This window comes from Physcomitrium patens, chromosome 2 (genome assembly GCF_059467195.1).
Source record: "Physcomitrium patens ecotype Gransden chromosome 2, ASM5946719v1, whole genome shotgun sequence".
Taxonomy (NCBI): domain Eukaryota; kingdom Viridiplantae; phylum Streptophyta; class Bryopsida; order Funariales; family Funariaceae; genus Physcomitrium; species Physcomitrium patens.
The window spans coordinates 19,381,648-19,402,397 of record NC_143411.1 but is presented as its reverse complement, the minus strand read 5'-3'; the positions used below and the strand labels follow the sequence as shown (position 1 = coordinate 19,402,397).

The 20,750-nt window shown below is 37.9% G+C and overlaps 2 protein-coding genes across 6 annotated transcripts; both read right to left on the bottom strand.

The window, feature by feature from the left end:
* Positions 1-208: 208 nt before the first annotated feature.
* LOC112279091 (serine/threonine-protein kinase Nek5) lies at positions 209-8,319 on the bottom strand. Of its 2 annotated transcripts, none has more exons than XM_024513201.3 (15): positions 6,916-8,319; positions 5,861-5,927; positions 5,609-5,674; positions 5,459-5,505; positions 5,172-5,217; positions 4,873-4,953; positions 4,637-4,679; positions 4,458-4,507; positions 4,228-4,309; positions 4,075-4,124; positions 3,864-3,937; positions 3,612-3,663; positions 3,078-3,430; positions 2,534-2,870; positions 209-2,127 (listed from the first exon to the last, which is right to left on the bottom strand). In XM_024513201.3, exons 1-15 carry the CDS (start codon positions 7,014-7,016, stop codon positions 508-510), a joined length of 3,069 nt encoding a protein of 1,022 aa, XP_024368969.1. In that variant the 5' UTR covers positions 7,017-8,319; the 3' UTR covers positions 209-507. The 2 variants fall into 2 exon arrangements, with proteins under 2 accessions (XP_024368969.1, XP_024368970.1); XM_024513202.3 differs by having other exon boundaries at positions 2,534-2,822.
* A 6,796-nt stretch (positions 8,320-15,115) lies between these two features.
* LOC112274079 (uncharacterized) lies at positions 15,116-20,750 on the bottom strand. 4 transcript variants are annotated; one of them, XM_073531921.2, is made up of 7 exons: positions 19,935-20,750; positions 19,576-19,704; positions 19,073-19,112; positions 18,456-18,531; positions 18,121-18,324; positions 16,669-16,881; positions 15,116-16,114 (listed from the first exon to the last, which is right to left on the bottom strand). In XM_073531921.2, exons 1-7 carry the CDS (start codon positions 19,978-19,980, stop codon positions 15,725-15,727), a joined length of 1,098 nt encoding a protein of 365 aa, XP_073388022.1. In that variant the 5' UTR covers positions 19,981-20,750; the 3' UTR covers positions 15,116-15,724. The 4 variants fall into 4 exon arrangements, with proteins under 4 accessions (XP_073388022.1, XP_024359009.1, XP_024359014.1 ...); XM_024503241.3 differs by having other exon boundaries at positions 15,116-16,120; positions 19,935-20,746; XM_024503246.2 differs by lacking the exon at positions 19,935-20,750 and having other exon boundaries at positions 15,116-16,120; positions 18,467-18,531.

The following is a 20,750-nucleotide window of genomic DNA, read 5'->3' as shown; positions in this document are numbered from 1 at the left end:
TTCAAATGGCTCTATTTCGTATCTAAATCTATGTTGCACTAGATGATTATTCGGACTGGTAATACTGTAGTTTTATTTGGCCCCCATATTCCAATACGGTACAATTTTCACATGGATACTGCTGGTTCGTGAAGCGTTTGCTGTGGATGTTTATTATGCCATTTCTTTAAGCTTAAGCAGATTATCAAATTGCAAATAGACTGAGAGCTGGTCTTTAGAAATATTTATTTTGTACAACACACTGAAAAGAAAGGCAGGAGTTCTGGAAACATGATGAACTCACTTCAATAACAGCTTATCCAACTCTCTGCTCGCCGTACCCTTATACAGTATTACTAATACCATCAGACTTGGTCAAGATGGCTCAACAAACAGAACCCCGAGGATCTTTCCTAGAGCTGCCCGTCCACAAACACGTTATGGAATAGAGACCGTATAAGACAGCTCTTACCACAAAAAACATTCCTAAAACATTAATGATAGTTCGAAACGACGCAAGAAGGACCCTCAGATCACTACAGTTGGGCTGTCATGAGGTTGCTCATCACCCAACATGCCTTTGAGGCTTTTGGTCAACCAGATAGCTGTCTCACGTGGAGATACCTTGCCCCGACCAAACGGCTTTAATACAATGGCAAGCTCTTCTAACCGATGCTGGGACAGGAGTTGAGCGGAAAGCTCCAACAACCCTTCTAAAGCCTCTGCTCTCTGTCTGTAAGATTTCACATCCAAACCATTCGCATGACGCTGGTGCATGTCCACTTGTGGATGACGACTGGTAACGCTACTACCTGGCGACACAGAGACAACTTCCACATCTGAACCTCGTTGAGGCAAGTCAAGTAGTGAGCCAATATCCATTTTCCCATGAAATGGCTCAAGGTCCGTTCTTCCCGCACGAAAATCAATTTCGCCCATGGTGGCGTAATCCGCATCAGTGTGGGAGTGATCGGATGTTGCTCCAAGTCTGAAAGTACTGTGTCTGATCACATGAATCACGTCATTAAAAGCAGGGCGAGCTGGTGCTGGAGGAGCTGGTGACTTCTCATTGATCTGAATAGTTCCTTTCTCTTGAGTCTTGTCAAAAATTGAAGTCTCCATATGCATTGAGTAGAGTGGCTTGTTTGTCTCAGAGGCAGGTAGAGCCAGACTAGAATCTGGCCTGTTAGGAGACGCTGAGACCCGTGGCTCGGTTGTTTGCTTGGGCATCACCTGTTGAGAATACCGTGGGGAGACAACTGCAATATGACTTCGAGTCGTCGTTGGCATCACGGAAGAAGAAAACTTCGGGCGTTCCATTGGCATCCTAATCTCATGAGATGCGAGTTGGCTTGAATACGGCTCTGGATCAGCTGTCAGTTTGAATTCTGGAATAAGGTCCAACCGAGGGGCATTGACGGAAACATTTGGAGAATGGTTGTTGAGGCCCAATTCTTGTATGATATTTCCACTCTCACTGGGGCTCGAGCGGTTAGAACGCATAGAGGAGCCGTCCTTGTCTGACCTTGAAGTGAGGCTTGACAAACGTTGCAGTGTAGCCTTCACAGTCTCCGCACTGTCATGATCCAGACCGCGTTCAAGAGATGGCGTCTTACGAATGTCGGAACGACGGCCACTAAGTCCAACATCTGAGCGACGACCGCTATGACCAATGTCTGAGCGACGACCACTGTGCCCAATATCTGAGCGACGTCCACTTCCAATATCTGACCGACGATCGCTATGTCCGATTTCTGAACGACGATCGTTAAGTCCAATATCAGAGAGACGGCCACTATGTCCAATCTCTGATCGACGACCACTTTGACCGTTCTCATCATTCTTGATCAACTTGGAAAGATATGCAGGAGGTCCTGCTTGAGCCCGAAGTTTGGGACTAGGTGCACCAGAGCTGCGCAAACTTGCAAGTGGAGGAGACGTCCTCCGAGTAGGAGGAGAGGTTTTCCTCGAGACCTTCTGGGGCAATGGAAGCGAAGACCTCCTCGGAGCACTTGTTACCGCGGGTGTCACAGGAACACGCTGCTTTTTCACCGTCGCTTCCTCCTCGGAACTATTTTGAACCTTGGGAGGAGCAGGAGGAAGTTTATCGGCCCGCCATTTTACTCTTGGAGACTCGGCAGCAATCATCTGGATTGGAAACACTTGTGCAATTAGGCCAGAATATTAAAATGAACAATATCTAAAACTTCTAAACTACTGTACATGAAGATAATGTAAGCGCAAATTTAACATTACAGAAATTTTGACAAATATATGCACCTAGCAAACCAGGTGCCTCTAGAAATGCATACCAATGCCCAATACCCTAACTAGGAAACCTTCCACTTTTTACATTTGAAAATAATTGAAGACAGAATAGCCAACAGAAAGGGGAGGGAAAAGGGAAAAGGGCAATACTACGGTAAAACTATTTTGAAGATCGTTAAGAAAATGAAAAGAACTGAGATTTTTAGTTTGATTAAGTAGATTCACAGCAAGACTTTCTAATTACCAGAGTTCTGAGCAAGAGACTGCAAATCAAGGAATAGCTTACATTCGCTTCTTTTACTTTTGGTACAGGCGGATTATCCATCTGTTTCGGTCTCCGTTTGGTTGGGTCTGACTTGGCTTTCAGCGCATTTACTATTTTAGCTGCTGGTGATGATGTTGGAGGACCCTCGGCAACTGGAGGATTGCGATCAGAGCGGGGAACTCGGGGAGCAGTCTTCTCAGGCAACCTGACAAGCCGATCTTCTTTTCTTTCTCTAGTACCATCAGCTTTTGGTCGTAATACATTGATGGCATACTGTGCAGCCACCTTGCATTCTTCTTTAACCCAATCCCTGTTTGAGCTCCGCACATTCTCCCGTTCAGAAGTCTCTCGAGAAAGCCTAGAGAAAGCAAATAATAAAACGAAAACGGAAATCGTTAACTCATGACGTAGACAGGCCCACCATCGTTAGGGGCAAAAGCATAGTGCTACTGTACAAGACGAAATAGCTAGTGTACATTTCAGGCGAAAACTATGGAATGGATATTGATATGTTGAACTAAAAACGAAATAGGAGAAGCAGAGAATTGGTGCTCCAGTTACTAACCTAGAATTCTCCGTGCCTCCAACACTGTCATAATTCCACGGGTGATCGACACCTTCATCTGCAGGTGGTCCGTCAGTCAAGTCTCCGTACTCAGTATCTCTATCTGGACTACTCTTGGCATCTGTTGTGAAGCTCTCGCGGTCAGTACTGGTATCGACGTTCGTTGTCACAGGATTGACGATTGGTGGTGGAGCTTTTTCCTGCACGGACCGACTTTTTCGTAAAGGCGAATCTGCTGCTACAGGCGGATCTGTTCGTATGAGTGGCTCCGGAGAGGAACACTGTAATGCGGCTTGTATTCGACACTGCATAATGTATGGCTGCATGTGTGGGTGCCTGATCAACTCTGCTGCCTGCAACGACATCAACATCACAAGTAGAATACATCAATAACTGTAATAAATACACACTTGGTGAGACCAAATTCCACTGGATGGCTACCTAGAAAAGAAGTTCTCAACAATCAAGAAATTAATCTGGATGCTGGGAGAAAAGACATTCATTTTCACACATATTTCGTAGGTCAGTACTTACGGTCGGCCTGTGCTCTGGATTCTTTCTCAACATGCTTCTGATCATACTCTTCCTGTAAACCAATTTACAAAATAGAGTTAGCCACAACTCAACCACAGAAAAAAATGAGAATCCATTACTTTCCAATTTAAAAGAGTTGTACTACCTCAATGTGCGGACATCATGAAATTGATATATACACTCAACATGCCCACACAGATTCAGGCTAGAATCGCGACACATGCTAATGTGTGTTCTTGATAGAATACTTACAAGGGGCTTGAATAGATGCTAGGAAGGGGTCCAATCGTAGATTTGTTAATCTTGCTGATCAATCCTTGCATATCCTGCTCAACAATCCAATTTAAAATATGTAGACGGAATGCAGGAAAACAAAAGACTTGTACAGGCATAACTGTACGCTGAAGTGAAGGTTGGAAAAACTTCAGGGAGGACTTTAAATGCTCAAGAGGTTTATACTTACAAAAGCCTTGAACGCCGGACGGTGAGCTGCCATTTCATACATACAACACCCTGCAGACAACAAGATGTCACGATCAGAAACCAGGTGAGGGCTACCAGCAGTAAGTCCAGGACTTGTCTCAACAGAAAGTGAAGAGAGAAATAAGCTGACTACCTAATGACCAAATGTCTGATTTGAATCCATATGGGATGTCTGCAAGTAGCTCTGGACACATGTAATTTGGAGTGCCTACTACCTGCAATAGCAAGAAGCAGCACGTTCCGGCCATTAGTGGATTGATTAACTTCCAAACGAACAGTACGACCGCGAGATGGTAAAAACTATTCACAGCAGCGATCATCATTCCAATGCAAATGATACGAGGTTCACAACGGATTACTTACCGAAGAAGCTAGATCATCTTGGTTTAGCATCTTGGCCAATCCAAAATCACCTGCAATTCAGAAAGACAGTTTGTCATTGAGGAAATCATTTGATGACAAGAACATCACGTTCACCATTATTGAAGGCATCTCAGGACCTACAAGTGCAACAAAGAACGACATGTATAATATTGACTTACCAAGCCGAATATCTTGATCTTTGGTCAAGAATATATTGGAGCACTACAAAACCAATGACCCGTTGAGGATTTGTTAGTAAGACAAATCAAATCCACTGTGTAACCCAGCAACGTCAAAACATTATTCGTCTAAAAACAGAAACCCAGAATTGGTAATTGAATTTTTTTAAAATAGAAGTAAACTGCAAATATTACAGCAGTAGCCTCACAAAAATAGAGAATGATGTGAAAATCACCTTAAGATCACGATGAAGCACGTGGTTGGAGTGCAGATAATCCACAGATAAAAGAAGCTGAGCAAACCACTTCAATAGCCTCTGCAAATAGTCAACAGATACCCGAGTGAGAACAGCTTGGTTGTGTTGTTGGTTGAAACAAAGGTACGAATCTTTGAAGTCCCAGATTTTGTATTCCGTAAAATGACAGAGCGAAGTTACTGGATACAGCTGATAAACCTCAAATCTTTCAAGTAACTTTACAGTGTTCTAAATTCAGAAACTACAAACGAAGTCTTCGAGAACGAAAGTGTCATTACCTCTTCAGAGAAATATTGACCATGCGCTTTTCTGATTACATCAGCCCTGAGAGCAGAAAAGATGGTGTGTCAACAGATCAGGAAAAAACTCATTTGTAAGCTACATTTCAGGAGCATACTGGAAAATATGGTAAGTCATGAAACAAATGCGAAGCACATTTACCGGACATCGGGGAGCTGTAACTCTAAGACACCGACATATCCATGTGAAACATGATGCAGTCAAGCTGGTCCGACACTAAGACTCTAAAAATGAAAGCTGACATCCGTAGAAAAGGTTCACTTACATGTCACCACCTTCACAGTAACCTGTAACGATGCATACATAGCATCCCTGTTGCAAAAAACACATGTAAAAGTTATGCACTGTTCTTCCACTCACAAGTTTATAGAGACAGTACCATTACTGGATTTATTCACCCTGTACAAGCTCATACCTTTTCAACCCACGACTCCTTGTACTCCACAACGTAAGGGTGTTGTACTCTGGATACCAGAGACATCTGTATCGAAGTAGAAATCCAAATCAGGATATTTAACATAAAAAAGATAATAGTCATATCCATCGAAGAAGAACAAATCATTAATTACATAATTAGTGCAGACAAAGAATGATAAAAATACATTTAAAAACTGAAAAAAGCAAGAGATTTCAACATTTCGCAAGGTAAATGAGTGATAATCAGAACCTCTTGATGGGCAGATCGCCGACATCTGTCGGTCTGGCGAGCAAGCCGAATCTTCTTTAACACATACCTGCTCCAAAAATGTACAACAAAATTATCACACGCTAAAAGACTACGGAGATAGAAAAAAACAAAAGACAAGTACTCTACTAAGTCCGATGAAGTTTACGGTAAATGATCAGAGCAGAAGTTGGCCACCATTATGACAAACATTAGACTAGCCAAAGGACAGGTGTTTCATTATGCAGGTAAAATGCCAACATTCAATTAACCAGACAGAACCTCAGAAGTTAAACGAGTCGGAATGAGGCTTTCAAATGACATTCACTAAACTTCACTGTGAGAAAACATTCTGTCAAGTTCAAATTACACATAAAATAACGAACATCAGCAGAGGCCAACAGCGTGTTCCTGTTTTCGGGAAACGAAGGAACAATGCTTACAGCAAGACTTTTCAGACGACACTCCGAGCACATTAATATGTCTCTAGGCGAATGCACATGATCGTGAACATGCTTGTATGTGATGCTCGACGCTAGACATATTTTTCTTCAGTGAAATCGTGCACTATTTGACATACAAGTAATTATGTGGCATCCCAAAAAAGAGTTGGAGCACTAGGTGACTTGAAAATAGCAGGTACTTTCTATAATAATCATTCGAGAAGGAGTGTTCAGTGATAACTGCAATAGCAGTAAACACAATTAACAACAACATCTCTTTTTATTTGCATCAAAGACTTTAGAAACAGTAAATGATTTTTCCACATAGGACTGAAATTTAAAGTCTATCGTCTATAAAAACTAAGAGTTACCGACTACTGCGGAAAATTGATGTCATACACGATGACAAGCGTCTCAATGCAATGCAAATGGACACCAGTGAGCGGAAAAACATGGAACGAGGAACCAGATAGAAGTACTGGTCAGAGGCTACAGAAGGTATGATTGAGAGACACCGCGCACGTTGCTGAATGACCGGCGTAGAGAAGGAATTCTTTAACACGTTACGAAAGGAAAATAGCAAGGAATATCCAATTCAAGGTTCCGAGGACTAACTTCTTCTTTTCAAGCTTGTGGTTGACAAGGATTGCCGATCCAAATGCTCCCCGGCCAACTTGCTCCATGATCTCATAATTATCCATCTTAGACTCGCCCATCTTGTCGGGCTTGAATGAAAGAAAAACCTTGGAGTTAAAATGCTATCGCTAGAGCCAAATAATGATTGCTTTCTGCAAATACAATGTGACCATCTAGCCTCCACACTCGCCAGCCAGTACCTGCATTGCTGTCACGCACTCAAAATGTAGAAACCCTGTCACATATGCTTTATGGCTTCGTAATCAAGTGCCTTAATGAAAACTTTACTCGGACACATACGCTCCTTAATACCTCTCGAAGAAACAAGAATTCGTAGAACAATGAAAGACGCCATCGATGCAATACCTTCTAATGAGATCAACCCCCTAGCAAACCATTAAGATAACGCAACTTATACTATAGAAGGGTTCTGGGATGGGGAAGGTGGAGACAAGACAAAAAGTTGATGCAGGAAATCCGTAGTATGAATTGACCACTCGCAACAGAGGTGACAGGAATTGGAGGGTCTAGGTTACGAGACTGGGGGTGTAGTTGACTGGGGGTAGAGAGAACAACTCGAAGTTCAAAACTTCACATATTTCACTGTGATAACATCAATGTTTCACAACTTTAAGAAGAGGCGAGATCCAGCTTAAACTCAATGTCTGAAGCTCCGGGTAGAAGAAGCTAGACGATTCACAAGACTAAGCAAGCCTATGAAATACGACGATGGGGAAAATGCGAGCCAAAGGAGCTAAGAAACTCCGAAGAGGAGGGAAAAAAATGAATAGAGCAGCACAGTGGATCGAGAAGGAAACAGATAACAAGAAGGCGCGCCAAATAACGGGAGAATATCTATAGAAAACTACAGGGAGGATGAGAGATTCTAAAGGCGCCGATGGGTTGAGTATGGAACAATGACAAGAGAAGTAAAAAGGGGACACACAAACAGAGTGGACAAAGCAGGTAGGAAGAAGAAATCGGACAGACCTCTATCACTCTCACTCTCCCTGTTAACCTCTGTCTCTCTCTCTTTCTCCCTCTGCCTCGCGCAGGGTCTCTCTCCCCTTCTCTCTCTCTCTCTCTCACACACTCTCTATCTCTCTCTATCTCTCTCTCTCTCTCACTCACACGCTCCCTAAGAGAGAAAACAAGTGCACAGACGATGTTGATGTGAAGTGATGAAAGGGCGAGTAAGACGGGGGAGGAAGGAGAGCAAGAGCGGAGTGGGATGCGTGGCGCTGGGAGGTGATTGAGCCTGGAAGACAGGGCGAAGGCGAGGCAAAAGGTGCGGGGTAGCTAAGTGTCAGAGACACAAGTCCAGCAATAGCGGACACTCTAAACCTGGTCGGCAATGGTGCCTGCTCCGTCGCCCCCTCTCCCCCTCCCCTCCATGGCATGGCATGCGCTCAGGAAGCCAAGCGAAAGAAAGCCATGAGCATCTTCTGGTGGCTTCTTCGTTCGCAATCAAGCCTCAGTAGCATATGAAGGAGGAGAATAATTAGTTTCTGACTAATCACCAACTAACCTACTAATAACTCACTAAGAGAATAAAAGGAGAGGGCATTTCGAGATGATGAGTGTCTGATGACCAGCCCCTGCCGATCCAGATGCAGCAGGAGCAGGAGCAATCCCCCCCCCCCTCTCCCGCATGCCGCCAAGCCCCGCCCTGCCCTGCCCTCCCCAACTCTTCTTTCATCCATACGGATGGATAGACGAATTTATGGTCAAATTTTGGAATGATGGACGGTCGAACGAACGGCAGGACGGACGAGCGGACGGGCTCATCCACACATGTTTCACCTTCTTTGTAACCTCGATATTTAAATCCTCTCTAACGATAGTTCCATCGAACCTCACTTTTACCAGTAATTGCTATATTCTTCAGCCACTTGCATGTTTCTTCACCCTTCTCATCTATACTCTCCCAATTTAATGTGCAAACTTCTCTAACAACATTCTTAACTGAATTTGACAGTGTCCTACACTTACAAAAGTTATGCCCAACACTCTCTTCTAACAGTTCAAATTGAATTCACCCAAATTTGACAGTGCAGTTGTGCATGCCTTTTTCTTTTGGTTTGAAAATAATTGAACACTTTGAGTTTTGTCCGTATGTGAATATTAATACACCTGTACTCCACTTGACATGTAAACTGCAAATGATTGTATTTTTGCAACTTGACATCTTAATTATATACACCATTTAATGTATATTATAAACTTTAGTATGCCAACGTGTAATTTGAATTCATCAACAAAAATAAATTATTTCAATTAAAATTTTCTACAATGCCCAGAAGAATTTGGCAGATTGTATATATATGTATATGTACATGTATACATACAAATACACACACACACAGTTATTTGCTCAGCTTTAATTTTAATTCCACTGATTTACAAACATATGTATTCATGAAATGCAAGGACATATACTAGTAAAGATGTTAAGACAACATACAAATCAATTAGCGAAATGTGTGATTTTGAAAAATTATTAAAAATAATTATAAATATAAAACTGTACAATTACAAAGAACCCTAAACCAAAATTTGAACAATCTTATTGTATATTAAATATAGAATTTCCGTGATAATTAAGAATAGAAAACAATGTAGACAGCTAACTTTATCAATTAAAACATGACTTATGGAACATAATATACATTATAAGTTGAATGTTTGTCTGTTCTTTCTTTTTTTCTTTTTTTTTGTATTCTTACACATATTGTTTTAGAGGAAAATTTTGCAACTTGAACTATATGTGAGATAGAACTGCATCAAGTTCACTGGAGGTTTTGAGTGTGTGTATGTGTATATATATATATTTATATTTATATATATGCAAAGTTGTAAGAATTGTATGCCTCAAGTGTTTCAGTTTCATTAGTATTGTTATTATTATTATTTTTGAATATATAATTCAAGGTCAGAGTAATCTCCAAAATCTTCTACGTGTGTTTTGTGAAAGTATTTTTCTCTGAAATTTTTTTAATTAAAAATCAATGATTATCTTTCAAACTCTCTGTGTTCACTGTTTAGCATTTATTGAAGCATTATCCATAGTTTCAACTAACTTGAAGAGAATAAATTGGAATGGTATCAAGGTAAATTGGAATGGTATCAAGGTAAATGACCTTCACTAACGAAAAGTGAGAGAATTTAAACCAGGGTCAGTAGATGAAGATTGGTCAAGTGTGCTTTGATTAGTAGTGCAATGACATGGAGTTGGAGGCATTTGAATTGAAGCTAATAATGGGAAGCTGAAGGAGATATGTGAGATCACAGTTCTTATCACTAGAGGAAGAACAAGATATTGAAGCAGCAGCAGCAGCAAAATAAGACGAAGAAGAAGAAGAAGAGGAAGAACGGAACGGAAAGGAACGATATGACTTCTGATGCGGTGACCAAGGTTTCTCTGCATTATCCCCAATGCTTGCTCTTCTTCGTCGTCATCACTTCAATTTCATGCTCATCGATTGCAAGGGAATCGCGTGCGCGTCCCTGTGTTTCAAGCAGCCTACTCTACGTAAGTTTTGAACAGCCTGGGGGCCTCTTCGGTTCACAAGCAATTGTGGAATCAAGAAGTTGAGTCATCAAATCTTGTGAATTATGGATTTGGAAAATATGATGGAGATTGTATGGAGAGTTTAAACAAGAACAGCGCATGTGGAACCCTCTGAGAGTCCAGAACCATAGAGCATCGAATGTTTCACGAGATCAGTAGCAACTACACCTCTGGAACGCGCCCAAGCCAAGAACGGTGCAGTGTCGACAATCTTTCCCGATTTGATACAAAGAGGGGCTTGGCGTGCGTGTTGTAAGAGAGACAGCGTGAGGTATGAGGGCGGGGAGAGAGAGAAGGTCGGGGTGGCTGTTGGAGCGAAAGGAGCAAGTCAAAAAGCACAGCTTGAGCAGAGAGAGGCCAGAAGTCCCGGACCAGTTGAGGAAGGGGCTGTGTGAGGTGGAGGGGGCTAGAATAGATCTGAGTGAGGAACAGCAGCATTGCTATTTCCACACGGGATCCAGGGTGTCAGCGGGGCATGGCGAAGGCAGCAAGCAGCAAGGTAAACCCTCCGGAGTTAGATAGAACCCCCTCACTCCTGGTATGCTAAAAATCCCCCTTAGAGCCCATGTGCCATGGGGCTTCATTCACGGCCAGGCTCCACCATATCTCGCTCGCTCTCTTTCTCTCTCTTAAATTCAAATTCAGCATCTCTCGCCATCCAGTTTCTCGCAGATGAATCGTCTCCTCTCGTCCCATCTCGTCTCCGTCTCATCTGGGCTGGGCTGGGCTGGGCCCGTGTGTCCTCCCTCGTGTCTCTCCTGATGTCGTGCCCGTCTTCCTCCTCCCCCATTCTCCGTCTTCCTTCACTTTGGCTCGCCCGCTCCACCTCCCCCTGCCCCTCCCTCGGGCCATCCACATATTCATCCATCACCCATATATTCATGCATCAACTCGCATGTTCATTCATCTATATGTTCATGCATCCACTCACATATTCAGTCGTCCGAATTTTCATCCATCCATCCCATTCTTATTCCAAACAAATATTTGTACTCTACAATTGGACTCTATGTACAATTTTGCCTCTTAGTTCCGTATGTTTCATTTTTGGGCTTGGGAGTTCTCATGTTCTACTACATTCGTTTTTTTTATTATTTTTATCAACATTTTTTTTTTTTTTGTTAAGTTTATGATGTAAATTTGTATATGTAAAATAAATTTTAGAATAAATTATTGTAATTTTTAATATTTGGGTTTAGATCATCCAAATTCGAGTTTAGAATTATTTTGTTTCTAATATTTACATTCAACCAAAATGTATTTTTGTATCAATTATGAACATGTTAGATGAGTTTGAAAATTTTAGTGTCAACCAACAACATGTTAGTATATAAAAAATATTGATGATTGTGATATAAATTACATGTTTTAAATGTAGAACAAAAAAATAATAAAAAATATAAACCTATGGGTGTTTGAATAGCCTTTACCCTCATGTATGATGAAGATCTTATATTCATTGTAAAATTAAGTAGAAACATAAAGTTTTAAAGCAAAATAATAAGCATGAATCAGGTACTTGATCCTTGAAATTCACCAATTTCATCCACTACCCAAAGATGCATTGAAATTCTAAGTTGTATGTTTATAAGATTTAAAATAATAAAATCATCAAATCAAGTTGCTCATTTCTCTGTCGATCACCACAGATATGCAATGATGATACAGTGATACCTATCAAAGAACCACCATCTATCTATACATACATATATATATATATATATATATTGGATCTACGTTTATAAAATTAATCAATTAAGAGCAGCTTAGTGTTTAGCTTTAATTATTTTGTATGACATTCTAAAATATCAGAATGAACTATTATAATCCTACTTACACAAATTGAAATGTTTTAGTTTTGTATTAATTTTAAAACAACAAGATTCAATATAGAACTACTAGGATACATTTCTAATGGAATTTAGATCAATGTAAAATATTATAGTGTAGTTCATGCCAAATCAAAATAACTTTCATCTTGCTTAAAACATAATTTTGTTTCATTTTTTACTCTAAATTTATGTTTCTAAAATTGTTAAATACAAATTTGTACTACTAAACTCACACAATTTAATAAAAATTCAAATGGTCTGTTCAAATATAATTCAAATGAAGACAAAATAAAATTCCATCTGATACAATCAGACTACTTTACCAAAAATAGTAACATAAAATTCAAAAGCATTTAAAAAAAAATGTATGTAGATTGTAGAAAATCTGATCATGTTTGTAAGCATTTTCAGAATAAAAATTTTAAGCACAATATAAGGAGAGAAATAATTTTAAAAGTTTGCAACATGTGAGAAAGAACTTTTCATATATTTACAATGAAATACAATAATTTTGATTAGTAAACATAGTTGTTCGTAGATTTACATATATGTACTTAATTATTATTATTATTATTATTTTATATCTTAGTATACTTAACTTGTAAAAAGTAGTTCAAACATCACCTAAATTGATTTTAAAGATACTCTAAAATAAGTTAGTTGCATCCAAATAATAAATATGCAAGATTTAAAAACACATAATCATCAAATATTATAAATAAAAAAAATAATAAATTTAAATAACAACTAAAAACATATATACTGAAGCATTTCTGTAGTAGTTAAAGACATTTATTATTTTCTCTTAATTAAATACTAAGATTTGGTTTATGACAATAAATTTTGGTATTCAGTAACACCTATTATACACCTGTTTAAATTAAGTATCATTAATAAGTTTTTCAGACTTATTGCAAGTCTTTAGGTATAAAGGACAATTATTCTATTGTATGTACTTTAAAGATTAATTATAAGAGTTTCATGTTTTTATATAAGTATTTTTTGAAATAATTATGCTTTTATTCTATGAATTATAAAATATGAATACTTAAAATTGAAAGTTATAATTTATTTATTTATAATAATTAATGTAATTATTTTTAGTATTGTAAAATTTTAAATGAATATATATAGATATATTTAGATATTTCAAAAATCACAATTTAAGAATTTATTTTATAAATTTTGTATTAGTAGTTTTATTTGAAATTAAATAATTTCATGAATATTTAGAATAAATTTTAGAAATTGTATGTTATTTTTATTTTTATTTAAATATATTAAAATTATCTATAATATTATAGAATTTTCAAATGTATTAATTTCGTTTGAATACCTTTTATATTCGTAATGCATATAATAAAATGGTTCTCTAGTTCTGCTTCAACCATTAAAAATCCTTGCTAGAAGAACTCCTTTAGCTTTCAAGATACTTTGCACCATTTATAGGAATATGTATAAATATTGTTACCAAATTTATATTTTTTAAAATATAAATAAATATTTTATTTCTATTATCATCATTATTATTATTATGATTGTATATATATAATGAAATTAATAAATTATTTTGACTATTATGTTTGTGTTAGTTATTTAAAATTTAATTGTAATTCATTACATAGATTTCCCTCAAATAGAACTTGCATAAATACAATTCTAAAAGAACTTTAAAAGAATACATATGTATATGAAATTCATAAACTTATAGAAATATGTTTTGCATTGGAATATAATGGCAGAGGGGGAGCTTTTATCTAAAGAAAACAAATTATTTTATAATAAATACAGATAATTTTAAATGTTATGTCAAAAAATATCAAGTAGTTTAAGGAAAATTTAAAATTATTAATAATTACATATTTCAATACAGTAGGTCCTAAAATTACAAAATTTGTGTTAAAATACATAAAAGAAAGTATTGTGTGTACTTTTTTACCAGCTTTAAAATATGATATATAAATATATTTCATTATTGGTGTATCAGTATGTGCAAAATTCATTTTCTTTTATCATAATGTCTAATTAGAACAATTGATAGAATATTACATAATTTACATAATACATATATTAACTATTTAAATATTATGATGTTTTTATGAAGAAAGAGGATTAGATCTAAGCTATAACTATAAATCAACATGTATGACTAAATTATTTGAATTAATCATTTTGAAATGTGCACATCATAATTGTGTTTCTATATTTTATTCTTACTCTATATTATCATTGATTTGAAGATATCCTTATATATTAGAGGTTTTATATTCTGATAAATTTCAGGCATAAAATTTCAAATGGATTAATTTACAGATTTAGCTTGTTGCTTTGTTATACTAATTTTTCAACTTTTTTCTTTGAGTAAACCATAAATAATGATAAGTTTTTTGATACTCATACTGTAGATTATCAGAAATCAGAAACACAATTGTAATTATTTATGATAGAATTTTATAATTTCAATGTCTGTTTTAGTGACATTGAAAGTTAAGTATTTTGAGTTGAGTAAATAAAATATTTAAAATATATCATGATTTTCAAACTTAATTTTAGGAGTACAGTACACTTTGAAAATACAAGTGTTTTAATTTATTTTTGCATTCAATAGTGTTAATATGTTGTTTAGCTGAATTTACATCTTTAGATAACACAATAGTGCATGTGTTGAATATCACAGAATAGTGAAAATTTCGTTTCATTATTAACAACATATATATATATATATATATATGTGTGTGTGTGTGTGTGTGTGTGATTTATCTTGAATATCTAACCATTATCAATATTTAAAGTAATTATTATTTTGAATTGTGTAATGTTATGTAGAACATGAGTCTTTCTTGTCAATTTCAAAATAAAAATAATAAAAAACACAATTTTTTAAAATTCTAAATAAGACACTTGCTATTTACAAAAATGCCATTGTTTTATGGAAGTCATTTATTAGAAATTAATCAAGAAAGAAAAACTTGTTTGGTTGGCATAAAATCATGAGAAAGCCATTTGGTGTTGGTAATTGTTGTGTTGTAGTGTTTTCATTGATAGAACAATGAGGGTTGCTTTTTAAAACAACCCCAAGTGAGTTATAATGGAGAAGGTGAGCACAGTGTTCAGTGGTAGAAATGATGCTCAACAAGAGCACGAATGTGATGGGAAGTGGAGGAACAGGTGGCTCAGCATTGCATTGCAGCGAGAAATTGTGCCTGTTGCTGAGAACCGGACCGGACTGGGACCGACATGATTTGACGGACGGATGAAGGAAGACGGATATCTGTCCGTCCATCCGTCCAACCTTAGATTCATTCATCTAATAAAGGCACGTCATTGTGACGGATGAATGAGCGAATGGATGGGAAAAAGGCGGGGATGTGGGGGGGAAGACGTGTTAGTTGGCGCCGGCATGGTCGGTGCGGCGGCGTTTGCGGCAGTCGGCGTCTCCTCCTCCGTTGAGGTGGTGTCGGTAAGGGGAGGTTGTGTGCCAAAGGGGGTCGCTGTGCTTGCGCGACCACTCTCGCCTCCACTTGTCTTTCTCTTTCGCCCTGCTCTTTTCCCTGTCTCTGTCTTTCTCCCTCTCCTTCTCCTTCTCCCTGCCTTTCTCCCTGTCTCTATCTTTCTCTTTCTCTCTTGCAGGGGAGAGCTTATCCTTCCCACCCTCGTCCTGGTTGTTGTTGTTGTTATGCTTCTTCTTCTTGTCCACGCTGCCCCCCACCCTGATTGGGCTGAGGTCCTCCCCACTTGGCATCGTTGCCTGGTTCTCATCCCTTGATTTCTCCCTCTGTGCCTGCCACACAGCACCACCATTCTCACACCTCCACAATTCCATTCACACACACTCTCTCTCTCTCACACTCTCACTCACATACTTCCACATCCCATCCCACCCCACCTTCTTCCTCCCTGTTCTAAAAATATGACTGTGGCAATCACCACCCTTTTAACTCATTTTTGAATGCTTAGTGAGCCACTTGACCAGGTCATGAACACAAATATGATACCCTACATTCCTCCACTTGTTACTCCAAGGCATGGACAGGCGGACAGAAAGAAAATTTTAAAATGGTAAGAGAGCAAGTGAAAATTGCAGTTTGTTTCCTGGTGATCACCTTGGTTCATTATTTTTTTAGATATTACTGTAATGAAGGTGAATTTTTTTCTACTGAACTTTGATGAACGTTGCTAGTTTAGTTTGAACATTGTTTATTGTTTGCAATTTTCACCATCTTTTTCTTTTTATTCTATGAAGAAACACACAAACTCTCTAACTTTGAACATGATAATATTATAAAGAAAGCAAAAGAAGAGTGGGGAGTAGAGAGGCTGGGAGGTGACCTGGTAGTGAAGGAGGTAGTGGCGGACGAGACCATAGCCCACATGTTGTTTGCCGGTCATGTGAGAATGGGTGCGCTCAGTGGCATCATTGGCCACGAGAAAGGACCCACAAGTCTCACACAGCGCCATCTTCTTCTCCTGTGACAGAATGAGCCCTCGCTCATTTGTGATTTGCTGTGTCAGGATGGCCTTCTCCATATTCAACATATCCACCTGCCACCCCCCTTCCCCTTCAATACCTGCCCCTTTTCTAATTTCCTCTTTCCATTCCATCCACTTCTCCCATCTTTACCTCACATTATACATAGAAATACCAGTTATTTCTTCTTTACTTTATTTCTTTACTCCAATTAATTTAAACGTTTTTTGAAGTGTTTGTGATGTGTTCCCACTATTCAAGGTGATTCAAAGTACCCTAATTTACATGACCAGGCTTTTTTTGATATGATCTGTGAATTTTACATTGTCTCCTTCTTTTTGTTTTAGTTAATACACGGTTCTTACATATAAATTAGAAAAAACCAGATGATGAAGTTCTAAGGTATTAAATTAGGTGAATGTATACATGCATACATACATACATATGTGAAATTGAGAGTGATTTAGTGCTTGTGCAATACATAATTATGAAAAAACTATCTACATTGTAACCAAAACATTGATTTTGAACCCTCAATGTCACAATTTATTTTTTTACTTATTTATTTTTCTTTTATAGATTTTTGTCAGAAAGGCTATTTTTTCATTATAAAAATGGTATTTTTAAAAATAGGAAATCACTGAATTCATATTATTTATTTATTTGACATATATAATTTCATATTTTTAAAAAAAAATATTTGATTAACTTGCATTCAATGTGTTTTGGTGAATTTGTACATGTTTGCATGTAACTCTTTTGATTTTAATCATTTATGCTCTCTCAAGAAAAATAATAATAGGAAAATCTCACTTTCATGTAATCATACTTGAATTATTTTTCAAATTAATGTTACATGAGTGAAGTTTATCAGGAACTCTTTGGATTTGTGTAAAATAAAACTTCCGTAAACTAATTTGTCAATAGGAATGTATTCTTACTTAATAAATGAAAAAAACGAAATGCTCATGTTTTCACAAATTATAAGGGAAAAAAAAGACTTGTTAAAAAAAATACATATATAAAATTATGATGTGCACGTGTATATATATATATATATATATATATATAGTTCTGTGTAAGATTTTTTTGAGGCAATGTTTATGAGAATATATATTTTTTGAAATTTGGTTTCATGGACACTCACAAGTGTGGAAAGGTAATAATCAAATGCATAATTTGAGAATTATGGATAGTAACGGAGACTCAGGTCTGGAAATGAAATGGAGAGACAGAGTTGTTAGTGATACAGACATCAGGTGAGATGGGGTCATGCATGTTCTCCCACTTGGGAAAGGGAAAGGGAAACAGACCTTCTTCATCAAAGCCTCAGCCTCGTCCACTTGACCCACCTCCCCAAACACCTCAATCTTCTCCAGAAGCTTTTTGATGCTTTCTTCAATGTTCACAAGCAAGTCGGACTTCTCAGTGGAGATGGGCATCAACATTGTGGAGGTATTGGCATCTTGAGCAAGGCGTTCCCGGCCTCGTCGAACCTTGCGGTCCAGGTCTTGTACCTGGCACACAACATTCAAGTGCAGGGGTAAGAAAGGCTCCAAATGAAGAGTTTAATTAGCCCTGCCCCTCCTCAGAATACAGTTTGTTTAAACCCAAAGAGGTTTATTTTATTTTATGGGGAGATGCCAACCAGCTTCTCACAGAATTGGAAGAGCTGTGCCTCAAACCGAGGTACATAGTTGTCGTGGCGGGTTGATTGCTGGTAGCTGCAAAAGTAGTGGGGTCAGGCAGAGACAAACCCTAAAATCAGCTCCTACCCCCTCCTTCTCCACCAGCATGCTTTTTATTTGTCTTTGTGTCTCTCTGAGATTGTCAAAGGCATGCAGGATGGGCTTGTTTGCTCTTTGTTTTGGGATTGTCTACAACTCACTCTAATTCTGCACTGAAAGTTATTCTGATGCATGCTTTGCATCCTTTGCAGGCTCACCTTAGTGTCAGTGATATTACAGTTATTACTGCTATCACTACTTATCTCAAGGGGCACTGAAGGTAAGAGCATTGAAACACATGCATACAGTTTGTTCAAACCCAAAGAGGGCAACTTTCTGTTTTCCTCTTTGAACTCATTGACAATGACAATAATAGAGATGTTGTTGTTATTACTTTTTGTTTCTTTGGATTTCCTTTGTAAACAAGAGCACATGTGTATTTGTATTCAATTAATTACCAAATGTTAAAAAGGAACATGATGATTCTGCTTTGAATTTTTATCATGCACTGGCCTTCAAAAGTACAAAGTGTAGTCACCTTTCCTTAAGCTTGGGATCATGAATCTTTGGGCAGGGCCCTGCAAACATTACATCAACATAACAACACCAATATAATCTATTATTTTATTTGCATTCATGGGTGAATATGTAATGTCACCACAGTTTTGCTAGTGCCTCCACAACTTGTTACCCACTCCACATATATTTTTATTTTTTAAAACAAGTTTTCAATTATTTATTTGATATAATTTGAAAAAAATGATTTTCTTTCGAAACAAAAATAATCTTTTTGATAAGAATTAAAAAAAAACCAAAAAAACATGTCAAGTGAATAGCAAGTTTTGATAGCAATAGCAAAAACTATAATGTCATTACCAATACCTATATATATATATATATAGATATATAAATGTAAATATATAATCATCCCTTCCTTAATGGAAACAAGAGAGTGTGTGCATATTTCTATACAAAGGTTTTTGTTGCTAAGAGGAGGGCATGCAAAGGGATTAAGGGGATAGAGGGACTGCACAAGCATACCAAGGTCACTCTTTGTGTTCACAAACAGGTCATGTGGGCAGAAGTTGACGAGGAAGCACGTGCATACAAGGGGGTCATCCCATTGCATCTCGCAATGGCCTTTCCTCTCTTCAGCTGTCAGGTCCCTTGCTGCCCCCCATCCCAGGCCACACATTACCATTTATCATTCTTTGGATTCAAACATCCCTCAATAACCTTTGCTCCCTAACCTCCCTCTTTACTCATTCCTCCACCACCACTGATACTTGCAATTGATCACAGCAGATTATTCATGCAGTAGGATATACAATAATATAAATATATATATATATATATATATATATATTACTGTGGGTTCAGTTGGATGGATAATCTGGCACCTGTTCCCATGAGCTCATCAAGCAGTGCTCGCTGAGCTTCCACCATAGCTATTGCACCCTCTAATGCTGCACCCCTGCCCTTCTTCTCTCCCTCTCAGTTTTTCTCCCTTGATGTCACCCACCTTTCTCTAGGGCTGGGGACAAATCTGTTCCTCCATAAATGTGGCTGCTCTTGCTGCTGCTGCTGCTGCAACTCAGATTTTAAACCACCCCATTATGGCATTTCATTTGTGGTGGGGGTCTCCATCATTTGGACCCCCTGATCACAACTGTTAGGGCTGCCATATCAACTACTCATACAAATGGATATGCACATATTCTGAAAGGTATGAACAGACAAACATACTCAACCTCCTCATTTTATTCTCACTCTCACTTTACTCTTTCACCCTGCTCTCTTGGACTCTCTCTATTTCTTTCACATCCTGAATGCTGAACAAGTCTACATAGTCCCAACAGGTGCTTCCACTCACTTCTTGTGTTGCACACTCAACAATCATCTCAGTTCTGAATATGAAACCCCTACCCCTCTACCCTCCATGCCCAGTCTCAGTCTCTCTCTCTCTCTCTCTGTTTGTACATATATTGTAGTTTGATGCAGCTACATAATCCCTCCATTATACCCTTGGCATGTTAATGGGAATGGTGTTGTGTTATATTCTGTGTGTAAGTTGTGCATGCTTGATGCCAGCCTTCCTCCTTTGTAGATGTAGTTCTAACTGCCACACTGCCCAATGGCAAAAAATCTACCCAAAACCCTAATTCACATGCTCCTCTCTCTCCCTTTCTTATACTTGGCTTTCTGGCAGACCAAGC